The following is a 13330-nucleotide window of genomic DNA, read 5'->3' as shown; positions in this document are numbered from 1 at the left end:
AACCCATAGTTTGTGTCAGGCTAAAATGTGAGCCTTGATAGATGAAAGCTGTATTTCCCTTTATTTTAAAGTATTGTATGAAAAAATCAACCTAATACGATTAATGAAATAATAGAGGCAAAGATGAAATTTGAATATTACGTCATAGATCTAGGATATACATTATATTCCTGTTTCTGAAAAGGTCTTCTTTCCCTTACTCCCTTCATTGTTGCTGCCTTCCCCAAATGTGTGTGTGTGTGCATATCTGTTCATGTTTGTATATAGCAACAGAATAATTGAAGGAGAAAGGAGTTAAGAATTAAGATCCTGTTTCTGGTGTTGGTTGTTGGTTGTCATATTCTTGCTTGGGTAAAACACTTTATCTTCCTGAGCTTTGGTCTCCTTATTTGTATAATATGTACAAACTATTATAGTCTATGCTTTTCAAAGTATTTTGGGGAGTAAGAATTCCTGAATGCCTGGAGTGCAATGGACACTCAATACATATTTTTTTTTTTAATGAAATGAGAACTTGTACCAAAAGAGAATAATTAAAATAAGTCATGATAGTAGAAGTAAGCAATGAAAGATTTATGTACAGACCATTGCTTCTCAGGATACTCTTATTATATATAATATAAAATATGCCCAAGCAATTTGTCTTTATAAATTGTTTTACTTACCATGTAGATTTGTGAGGTCACAGGATCTAGAAATGTAGTACCTTTATATGTAAAATATTAGGAGATTTGAACGTCATATGGTGTCATCATATGAATTAAGAATTAGTGTATATTTAAAATGTATGGGGGGAGCTGGGGTTGTGGCTCAGCTTTAGAGTGCTCACTTAGCCCGCGCAAGGCCCTGGGTTCAATCTTCATCACCTCATTAAAATAAAGGTATTGTGTCCAACTACCACTAAAAAATAATATTTTTAAAAAATGTATCTGGTTTATCATTTCCTCTTTTAATTTGGCAATGGCATAAGTTTTTGGACTTATTCTTCGGCTTACGATTTTTTTTCTTAATAATTCATTATAAATGGACTTTCTTCTCATAACCTTTACTTTTCTCAATCTGAAACTAGTATTTCTTACGATGCTTTTCCATTGCTGTATTTGCATAATGTTTACTTTAGGAGCAGAGGATTATAAAAAAATCCCTTTTAATGTCATAGGGTTACTGTAATATACTGTTAATATAATTTATTTCTTTACCTTTAGGGATCCTATTGGGCAATAGACACCAATCCGAAGGAAGATGCGCTGCCTACTCGGCCAAAGAAGAGGGCACGATCTGTAGAACGGGTAAAAATTCTTTATCATAAATTTAGTATGACAGACTGAATGTCAGATGTAAGTTTTCAAAAGTTCATTTCCAGTATAGCAAGTATAACTGTAACCAAGGTAAGATTTTATTTGTATAGTATTTTGTATTTTTCCAAGTACCTTTCATACCCATTATTTTATTTGATCTTTACTACGAGTGAGGTGAGCAGTTAAGGAATTAATTAAAAATAAATTGCAAATAATAAATTGCAAATAATCCTTCTGGTTACATGGAATTTTCCTTATTGTTCTCACAGTGCTTTTTCCTGCTAGCATCCATGTAATAGTCACTTTGTACACAAAATCTCTGCCTGTGTGTTTGTTGTTTGTAAGATAATTCTTACTTGTGAATTCAAGTTAAAATTAATTTGCAGGAATAAAAGAGAAAAGAAACTATCGTTGATATTCTTGGTTATATTTTAGTCAACCTTTTAGCTGCCATCATACATTTACTTTACCCTTTAACTTTTCCAGCACCCCCTTTTTAAATACATATATAAGTTGTAAATGAACACAATACCTCTATGTTTTTTATTTTTATGTGGTGCTGAGGATCAAACCCAGTGCCTCCCATGTTGTAGGCAAGTGATCTATTGCTGAGCCAAAATCCCAGCCAACATCTCAATAAAAACATCCTCATACTTTGCATTACTCTTCTTTAGATCCATTCCAAGTGTTTACCACTTTGTGAAGTTTTTTCTTAATTTTTTTGTGTTCTTACGAATTTTTGTAAAGTTTTCTTCTAGTATTTCTCTTACTTCATGGAAATTTTTTGTTTCTATATGTCTTTTTCATTGGACTAATGCCCTTTTAAGGGCTTTAGTAAAATAGGTGTGTGTGTGTGTGTGTGTGTGTGTGTGTGTGTGTGTGTGTGTATTTGTGTCACTGATTTTTGTGTTTTTCTCAGTTTATATTGAGTATCAGAAAGTGTTTGCAGAGAGAATAGAAAGATGAAGGAAACTGAGTAAATGTTTGATCAAATAAATCTATGCCTTTCCTTCATAAAGGAATGGCTTCTGAGTCTCAAAGGCAAGGACCTTAGACAGAGTTAATATTGTGATCATAAGAGCCCCTAAGGTACTACAGAAATGGGGCTTAGTTGGGGTAGCATGTTTGAAGCCAGCAGAGGAAATTCAGTAAGTCAATTAATTATCAATCTGTATGGAATTAAAGGTGAGAGTTCTTAGGTCATAATATTTGGCTTTACACAACCAAAGATTAAGAAGTTGAAGTTTAAAATTGGTGGTATAGTCTTCTGGTACCAGATCTGAACAGTTTCAAGACTGAGATATTGATATGCTCTGTGTGTTGTGGTTTGAGAGGAAACAAAGCTCAATTCCTACTTTCATGCCTCTGCCTTTTGAAACAGACTTACCACTTGGACTTGTTATAGAACTGTGAAGTACAAAACATTTAGCTTCTGTTGCCAGAACTCAAAGGAAAGAGAGAAAAAAAATCCTCATTTTTATTTTATTTTTTTATTTAACCCACACCATTACAAAACAACTTGGATGTATAAGTTGAAGGGCTAAGGATTTGTGGTCTTTTCTGTTATTTATCTCTTCTTCTGAAGGTTTCTGAAACTTAAATTTTTTGGAAGTGGGAATTGGTGGTTGAGTTGACAACTGTGCATTTTCTTTTTGGATATGAAGCCTGCCTTTTATTCTGTTACATTTGTTTCACAATTTTTAGAGAAATCCTTGTTTATTTCTGAGAGTTCTTTCCTCCCTTTTTTTGAAGACTCTTTATTTAAAGTTTTTTTTTTATTCTAATTTGTTATATATGACAGCAGAATGCAGTTCAATTTATATCACACAAATAGAGCACAGGGGGTTTTTTTTGCACTACAATTCTTAATACACCTTTATACCACAATTTATCATATCTCTGATTGTATATAAAGTATATTGACACCAAATTCACATCTTCATACATGTATTTGTATAATGATGAGGGTCTCCTTCTACCATCCATGCTATTCCCCTTCTCCCTCCCACCCCTATTCCCTATCTAGAGGTAATCTTCCTCCCTTGTCTCCCTCCTAACCCCATTTTGAGTTACCCCCTTTATATCAGAGAAGATATTTGGCATTTGTTTTTTTTTGGGGGGGGGATTGGCTAACTTCATTTAGCATAATCTTCTCTAATGCTATCCGTTTCCCTGCAAATGTCATGATCTTATTCTTTTTTATTGTGGAATAATATTCCATTGTGTATAAATGCCACATTTTTTTTTTATCCGTTCATCCACTGAAGGACATCTAGATTGGCTCCACAGTTTATCTATTGAGAGCACAGTTTTTCATGTCTCTGGTTGTACATAAAGTAGAGTCACACCATCATGTTTTCATACATGTATTAGGGTAATGATGTCTGTCTCATTCTACCATCTTTCCTATCCCCAGGCCTGCTCCCTTCCCCTTTGCTCTATCTGAAGTTCATCTCTTCCTCCCACACTGCCCCCCCCCCCCCCCCCGCATTATGAATCAGCATCCTTTTATCAGAGAAGACTTTTGGCATTTGGTTTTTTAGGATCGGCTGACTTCACTTAGCATTATATTCTCCGGTTCCATCCATTTACCTGCAAATGCCATGATTTTATTTTCTTTTAATGCTGAGTAATATTTCTTTGTGTATATATACATCACATTTTCTTTATCCATTCATCTACTGAAGGGTATCTATATTTTTCTTTTAGCTTTAAAAGTTGCTATTTCTTATGACTTTTGGCAATTGTGAATTCTGCTGCTGTAAACATTAATGTGGCTACATCACTGTAGTATGTGTATATATACATATATATCTCTCACCAACAACTATCCAAAGAGGTCAGCTGTAAGTGAAGTACATAAAATCAGTAAGACAGATATTGTTTAACACTTATTCTGGAAGATAGTTATTTTACAAAAACATAATTTCCTGCCCCAATAAACAGATGTGTGTATATTTTCTTTTCCACTTAGAGATTTGGGGGTAAGGGTGGTAAGAAGGTTATATAATATGTAATATTTTTGTTAGGACAGTTTACATTTTTTAAAGTTTTACTAAGGAAATGTTTATTCCAGTCAAATAAGAATGATTCTTAACATGATCTTTAGAGATGTAAAGTTTTCCCCCAAGCTGACCATGACCCATATGTTGAAAACTTTTAAAGGATAAAAGGACTTTTGAATGTAGATGGTAAAGAAATTAACAACCCTAAAAGTTCTTCGCTAAATTTCTGTGAATGCAATTCCTTTGTCCATGTGTAAATATCAGAATTCTATGTAAAAAAATTAAATGTCTCATACACTTTTTATTCTGAAGATAAATAAGCTTTTAAAAAAATTTTTTAGTAGTCAATGACCTTTATTTTATTTACGTTTATATGGGGCTAAGGATTAAACCCAGTGTCTCACACCTGCTAGGCAAACACTCTACCACTGAGTTATAACCCAGCCCCAGAAATAAGCTTTTGTATTTATTTATATGTGGTGCTGAGAATCGAACCCAGTGCCTCACACATACTAGGCAAGTTCTTCCACTGAGCTATAACCACAGCCTCTAGTCTGATATTCTTAACATCCTTCTCCAGAGCACTTATCTGATTTCCCTTCATTTTCATGGTTATCAGACCATTTACTCTCTTTTATTGTAATATTTCTTCCTTCTTTTCTTAAGTATTTAAATGTTTCTCTTCCTTTCTTCCTTTTCTTTCATCTTCTTAATTTTTTGTTTTAAAATCACACAATGGTCCTGAAGATCTTAAAATAATGGATAAAGTTGCAGTATTTTTTAAAATATCGAGAAAACATTGAATAAAGTGGTAACACAAGGGATTTTTCAACTAGAAGTTCTGTATTTTTCTTTTAGCTTTAAAAGTTGCTATTTCTTATGACTTTTGGCAATTTTAGTTAATGATTGGAAGCTTCAGTACCCTCACATAAAATAAGAGGGTAGAATTCATAACATTGAGTTTCTGTGTCAGATACTTATTAATATATAGTAATTAATTTTAAAAATGATGACACTGATGAACCATGAATTTTAACTTATCCTCCTGTACTAATAATTAGTACCAAAGCCAGAATTTGAACTAAGGTAGTTTGCCTTCACAGTCTATGCTGTTTACAGTTACCACTAGCATTTGTTAGGCTGAAACCCATAACACTGAATCACATTTCATTTTATATGTGCATATAAATTTCCCACATTTAATATGAACACATGATCAAGTAACATAAATGTGATTATAAATGACAAAAAAAGTACTAAATAATTTGTTAGGCCAACTACTGATAACTAAAGTGACTCAAAATAGACAATGCTGCCTATGAGGGCCTCTGGGAAGAGAAATGAGGCTTTAGTATTGATGTAGAAGTGAACTTTTTTCATAGACATAAAAATAATAAAGGCATTCCACTTGGAAAAAACAAAATGCATGATTGACTTGTTAGTAAGAAATACAGATGGGCATATTGGAAGTCATTTTATAAAGAAAAACTTAAGATAGTGTGTATATATTTAAGAGTAGAAAGATTCCAGTAGAAAGCCTGAAGGTACAGAATCTCAGTTGTTCAGGAAGCTGAGGCAGAATTTAAGATCAGTATAGCACAACACAGCAGAGTATTGCCTAGTGTGTATGAGACCCTAGGTTCAATCCCCAGTACAGGGAGTGGGGAGGAAGAAAGCCTAAAATGAATAGGATCAAGAATGTTGCTTTGATTTCACAATCTGTGGTGTTAAAAAATGAATCAAAACAGTTTCTAAAAGATACTTCCTCTTCACAAAATACTCATTGCAAGAGGAAGATACTGAGTAGAAGGAGTTGCAGTGATAGTGGCATGGGCTAAGGGTATAAGCTATATGAATAAGAGAGTTCTTTAGAAAATTAGTGGGTACCAGATATATATATATCCATCATTGTAATATGTTATCAGTTTAATTTGACAGATCTTTGTAGATATTACAGGCCAGCCATTATACTAAGATACATACCAAGAAGAACAAGACAAGACAGATAATTTTAGCAGAAGGGTAAAGTATAGAAGGTATTATAAGAAAGGTATGAAATATTATCCTGTATAGAAGAAGAGAGATTTTTTTTTTTCTTCCTGGGACTAAGAAGGCTTCATGGGTTATGTGGCTTGACTTTTAGGTGGAGATAGGTAGAGCAACTAGAGAGGGCAGCATTCATTTACAGTACATGTATTAAGTAAGTGTCAAGTGCCTACCATACATGGGTACCCTTCTAGGTCCTGAGGAAATAGCAATGAACAAAATGGACCTTTTCTGCTCAATTTATCTTCTGATTGAAGAGTATGGACTGGAGCAGGGGTGATTAGGGGAGGGTAAATCATGGGTAGTAAATAAATCATGACAGGGGTATGGGGTATAGAACAGTATTAGGATTTGGGAGGGAGTACAGTTGATTTTTTTTTCCAGATAAGTTTTTTTTTTTTAAGTTAATTTGCACTATAAAAAATCATGTCATTCATAGAACTGAGAATATTCTTTTGCATTAAACTAAGTCTCAGAGAACAGACAGACCAGTATGCTTTATATTCTTAAAGGTCCCACTCAAGCGGGGAGGATAAATTGATATGGTAAGATGGCAGTATATTCCATAACGTAGCTTGTTTTCTGAGCATAATTGTTAGTTCTTCATTCATTTTCTTTTCTTTTCTTTGGTACTGAGGATTGAACCTAGGGGTGCTTTACCACTGAGCCACATCCCCAGCCCTCCTCATTCATTTTCAAAATAACATTTGAATGGTAAGTTATTTGGTCATCCTAAAGATAATGTTCTTGAGAACCTTGGGACCACATAGTAAAGAGGCGTGATTTAGATCTAAAAGTCAGGAAAAGTTTCCTTGAAGTGATGTTTCAGTAGAGGCCTAATGGATAAACAGAAATAGATGAATATTATTGGGAATGTTTGAAAGGGACAGAGTATAAGGAACTGACAGGTCATTATGGCTGGCCATGGAGTAAAAAGAAAGGCAGTGATTTAAAAAAATTTTTTTTTTTCATTTTTTCTTTATTAATTTGTTTTATATTAACAAATATCTTCTTTGGCTTATTTTGCTTTTTAATTTGGTCTTGTTCAGTTCAACCAAAGGTTATGTTATGTATGCATTAATAAAAGGGGCTTTGTCCACTGGAAGCTGCTTAGGGCAGGAGAAAAAGATGGATATTACCTTTTGGGTATTTTTGAAGACTGGCAAGTAATCAAACTATTCACACTCTTTAAAGAGTAGAAAAAGAAACCTGGGTCCTGGGTATTTTTTTTGTTAAAGAAATGACTTGAGGAGCTGGGATTGATTGTAGCTCAGTGGTAGAGCTCTTGCCTCACATGTGTGAGGCACTGGGTTCCATCCTCAGCACAACGTAAGTAAATAAAATAAAGGTATTGTGTCCAGCTACAACTTAAAAAAAAAAAAAAAAAAGACTTGAAAGAATGAGTGCTTGAAAGTTACCTGTGCATTTTCTCTTTTATCATGTTGGTAATCAAAGAATCATATTCTTCTCTGTTGATTCTTTAACTTGCCTCCCCTTCTTCTTCTTCTTCTTCTTTTTTTTAAACTTAAATTATATCTTGACTATTTTCTAATGTTATTCTTTGCTTATAGAAATATATTATGCTAAAGCAGTGGTTCTCAGTATGTGATGCTATTTCAGGGAGTACATGAGGTCAAACTATATTCATAATAATATTAAAACGTTCTTTGTCTTTTTCACTCATTATCTTAGATGGGTTCTATAGACTGTGTGACCTGTGATTTTGCTGTAGATTGAATGCAGAAGCAGATATATAATCCAGCCATCTTCTATAAAACCTAATGGGGGTGTGTGTGTGTACGTGCACGTGCTGGGGATTAAATGCAGAGCCTTACATACACTCAGTGCTACCACTAAGCTACACCTCCAGCCCAGGAGACCCCTCCCCCCTTTTTTTAAGAGAGAGAGAAAGAGAATTTTTTAATATTTATTTTTTAGTTTTCGGTGGGCACATCATCTTTATTTTTTTATTTTTATGTGGTGCTGAGGATCGAACCTAGTGCCCCGCACATGCCAGGCGAGCGTGCTACTGCTTGAGCCACATCTCTAACCTAACCCATTTTTTAAGTTGTGTGTTATAATTTAGAATAAGATATTTAGCTTTTGAGGGCATCGCTTCCTGTATTAGTGAACCATCAGTTACATAGGTCTAGGAGAGAATCATTCTTCAGTCTTACAAGTGCAGAAGTTCTGAGATGGTGAGAAACTACAAAGAGCCCCCTATGACTGTGCAATGTTATGTGAGGGGGAAGAATAAAAGTCCACGTAATTATATATGAACTTACTATCCCAAACATGGCCTTTGAAAAAACATTTAATCTGCTATTATCTTTATCTTTCCTTGACACAGAGATGAAGGAAATGCACATTAATTTTTCCTGAAATTAAGAGCTAAATTGTGGGTCTGGAGATGTAGCTTAGAGATAGAGTGCTTGCCCAGCTCTGGGTTTGATCACCAGAAGCAATAAAAAATGAAATCCTGTGCTGTTATTCAAAGCTGATTATAAGTTTAATCAGGGTGATAGCTGGAAGACTGATGGGTAAATAGAGAAGAGTTGGCAGGATCATCTGCATCTGGCTATATATCTGAGATTGTTTCCATGCTATTTTTTATGACTCAGTTTCTCAGTTGAACCTGAGAAAGTGAAGATTCAAGTTAAAGGAAATGATGTGAGCAAGTAGAGAAAGGAAGGCAGTCTGCATTTCTACTCTTAGCTATAGAACTGAATAAATATTTTAGTTGAATAAACATGTAATACACATTACATGGGAGACACTGCATGTGGCCTCCAAGATAATATTTATAGAGAGAATTAACTGAGGATTTTTAAGATGGAGAAATCCTATCCAGTTAAAGATGTAGATGAAGAAGTTTCATGAGGGCTCATTTTAATAAATTTTTTTTACAACACTATTGAGGGGATAGTTCATGTACAATTAACTGCATGTTTAAAGTTTACAATTTGAGGAGTTTTGACATCTATACAATTTTGAAAATAACACCAATGTCAAATGAACATTTTTATCACCCCCTGCCCCCAAAGTTTCCTCTACTCTAGTCCTTAGTCCTTGATCTAGGGAAAAATTCACTTAATATTTTTTCTAATCCATGAATATGTTACATCACTCCATTAATTAGTTCTTATTTATCTTAATTAATTTCAATTAATTTTCTCAGATTTTTTTAAAGTTTTTTTTTTATCGTGGGACTTACCTATTTCCAGTTAGATTTAACCCTGAGTATTTTGTTTTCTGTTGTTATTATGAATTGATTTTAAAGTACATTTTCTAATTGCTTGTGCCAGTGTATAAATAAATTTCTATCTATTAACTTTATATATTTGATCTTATTAGTTCTAATAGTTGCTTGAAGATGCCCTGGAATTATTCTATATGAATAATTATTATATCAACTGGAATAGAAACAGTTTTCCTTTCCCTTTCCTTTCCTTCCCATGGCTGCTTCTCCTCTGTATCTGAGGGTATGACACACACAGGCTACATTTAACTGAGCCTACTTTTTTTTTTTTTAAGCTCTGACAATCTCTGCTTTTTCATTAGCATAATTTTGTTAAACATTTTAACATGTAACTGATAGAGTTGATATAGATCGACCTTATGTTTTCTGTTTGACCTCTATGTTTTAGTTTATCTTTTTCTCTCTTTTCTTTCTTTTAAATTATTTGGTTCTATTTTAATTTATGTTTTGGCTAAGGATTTCAACATATCTCCCTATGCTTTGCAGTCTACTCAGTTATTATTTTATCACTTCATAAAATATGTAGAAATCTTCCAGTCATTCCCTCACTATTCCCCATAATAGTAATATGAATTAAATCTGCACACATCATAAATCTCAAAGGATAGCATTTATAACTTTTGCCTTAAATAATCAAACATGAGTTTTTTAAATGTGAGAGCAAATATTGTTTCTTTTGGTTTTTTTGGTACTGGGGGTTGGGCCCAGGGGCACTTTACCACTGAGCTCCATCCCCAATCCTTTTAAATTTTATTTTGAGCCAAAATTTTATTTTGTTAAGCTCAACTCAGACTGTAAGTTCCCACTCTCACCTTCTGTGGGTAGGAATTCCAATTTGAATTTGATTCTTTAGGCTTCTGATTTGATCCTAATCTGTATATGCATGATTCAGGGGTCAACTTGAGAATTTTGTAGTGTTTCACACCCAGGATTGTGGGATCTCTTTTGACTTTATTTCTTATGGGATTTCCTTCTTTGTTTGGTGGCTGGCAGTTGACCTGTTCTCTTTTCTCTGGTTCCCCTTGCCAGCATTATCTGTCCATGCTTCTAGTACCCAACATTGGGACCAAGCTGTATCAAAATAGGAAATTCATACACATGATGATCTCTCCAAATTCTGGCTTCTCTCCACAGTCTGCCTACTTTATTTCCTCAGAATCCTTAGATAACTGTTTTTTCCTCCCCACTATAGTTTGTATTTGTTAATTACAGAAGTTTGGTCTGTATGAGTATCATACTGCTTTATTGGAAGTGGAACTTGACACGACGGCAAAAGATACCTTTTACAAACTGACTGATGCCACCCAGATTAGATTCATTGATACTGAATTTGGTTTTATGGTTTTAGTACATTTTGGGATGCCTAGACCCACTGGCTTTATTCATCAGACTACTTGTTGCCTGTTCATAACAGAATGAATGCACCTACAAGTAAAAATAAATGCCAAAAACCAAAAAAAAAAATTTTTTTTTTAAATTGGGGGTTTAACCCAGGGGTATGTTACAACTCAGCTGCATCCCCAGCCCTTTTTATTTTTATTTTTATTTTTTTTGGTGGTTTCGATAACTTGCAGAAGCTGGCCTTGAACTTGGAATCCTTCTACTTCAGTCTCCCAAGTTGCTGGGAATACAAGTGAAAGAATATTAATTAAAGGATTTTTTAAAATTTACTGTCTAATTTCTAATAGCTGAAGCCACAAATCTGTTTGGGAATACTGTGCCTCATACTAATATTGTGCCTCATACTAAAGTTGTCTCCTTTTTCATTAATCACCATTAAGTATTCCTTTGCACATTCTGGCATCTGTAATCCTAGTGGTTATCATAGTAACTAGCATTTATTATGTATTTCAGGTACTTTTCATAAATTATTTCAGGTACTTTTCATAAATTATGTAATTAATGGTCGCAACAAACCTCTAAAGAAAATGGCACAATCCTTGTATAGGTGAGAAAAAAAGCATAAACATAGAATAATTTGCATGAAATCACCAAGTACAGGCTTCTCTCTTTCTATCAGTGGGGGAGAATGAGAATTAGTGAACCAGTACTTTGGACTAAGATGACTCAGTTGAGTTAGGGGAACTCGAGATTTGCAGCTTTCTAAAGTAATCTGCTGGGCTGGGGATGTGGCTCAAGTGGTAGCGTGCTCGCCGGCATGCATGCGGCCCAGGTTCGATACTCAGCACCACATACAAACAAAGATGTTGTGTCTGCCAAAAACTAAAAAATAAATATTTCATTCTCATTCTCTCTCTCTCTCTCTCTCTCTCTCTCTCTCTCTCTCTCTCTCTCTCTCTCTCAAAAATAAATAAATAAATAAAGTAATCTGTGTGTTAATTTAGATATAACTAAGTTAGTGGGCACTAAAATTGAAGCAAAGACCTAGTTATTTTTGTGGTTCTTCCATTTATATTTTTTAATTCTTTTCATTTTCACTTGATTCTTAATGAGTACCCAGCACCTTCATGCTGGACTCTTGCATCTTTTTCCTTCTTTTTCATTTCAGTCGTGTTCCCTGCTCATTATCAAGTTTGTTGATATCTGATGAAAGAAATTCATGCTGAGGAATTTAGTGATTAATAGATTAATCTTTGAAATGTGTCTCTGTAAAATTGTTCTCTTGCTCTTTCATTATAATCTTTCTTCTTTTGGTGTCTAGTGCTTGGGATGGAATCCAGGGCTCATGCATACTAGGAAGCACTGTACTACTGAGCTACACTCCCAGCCCATTTCATCTTTTTTAAATGCATATCCAGTTGGTATCATGTGTAAGATAAGTACATTTTGCCAGGGAGATAATATGTATGAGATTGGCATCATAGCCACATGTTATTTATCTTTGCTATTCTTTAACTTTCACCATTGAAATTGAACTTTTGAGGACTCACTAAGGTAATCAAATTGTCTTGCAGATAAGAGGTGAATTGTCATAATGTTTATAAATTCTAAATTCTAGATGTAGAAAACCTTCTGTATTACTTTTGACAGGATGTGATCTTTATAAATAATGTACATAAACTTTTATATTTAGAATATTGTTCAGTTACTCTTAACCACAAAGTAAGAACAATAAAATAATACCTGAGATTTCTCTTTCGGGCCAAATTCTAAGCTGATAGGTCGGGTTGGAAGGATGTACAACTCTTGTTCCACAAGGTTATTCAGATATCCAGATTCTTTCTAATCGTGTTTTTCTAGTGTTTCTCAGGGAATTTTCACCTTTATGGTTAAGCAAGAGTATCATCACCATCTCTACTCTAGTTTGCAATGAAAGGGAATAAGAGACCGCAGGATAAACAAGTCCCTTGCAAAGATGTGTTGCAGAAGTTGCACACGTCACTCTTGCTCATATCCCATTGGTTACACCTTAGTTACATGGCCCACAGCTAGCTGCAAATGAATCTGGAGAAGGTAGTCTCTAACTGGGTAGCCATGAGAAGATAACTAGAATTTTATCACTAAAAGGGAAAAGGAAAGAATGAAAAGAGAACCATTAGCAGTCTCCATTACAGAAGTTTATTTATAGTTTTTGGCAACCTATCCTGTAGCCCATTAGAAGAGTTGTTAGAGAATAGCTGTAATAATGGACTTTGTGTTATCAGATCAGTAGCATACTAAAATATAATAGAAGTCATTTCAGTAGCTTATTATTTTCAGAAACAAAGCACAGAACCGGATGTTGGAGAATTGATGAAATCCCTTCAAATTGTGTTAAAATT

At 34.2% G+C, this 13330-nt stretch overlaps 1 protein-coding gene across 4 annotated transcripts in view; it reads left to right on the top strand.

Annotated features, from left to right (window-relative positions):
* Positions 1-13330, top strand: part of Foxj3 (forkhead box J3) — a 105972-nt gene that overhangs the window by 66932 nt on the left and 25710 nt on the right. For all 4 annotated transcript variants that reach the window (XM_078026059.1, XM_021719546.3, XM_005317884.4 and 1 more), the window contains exon 5: positions 1206-1289. In XM_078026059.1, coding sequence (XP_077882185.1) covers positions 1206-1289 — 84 coding nt within the window. The remainder of the gene's footprint in view (positions 1-1205; positions 1290-13330) is intronic.

The sequence above is a fragment of the Ictidomys tridecemlineatus genome, chromosome 11 (genome assembly GCF_052094955.1).
Source record: "Ictidomys tridecemlineatus isolate mIctTri1 chromosome 11, mIctTri1.hap1, whole genome shotgun sequence".
In the NCBI taxonomy this organism is placed as follows: domain Eukaryota; kingdom Metazoa; phylum Chordata; class Mammalia; order Rodentia; family Sciuridae; genus Ictidomys; species Ictidomys tridecemlineatus.
This window is presented reverse-complemented; position numbering and strand designations above follow the sequence as displayed.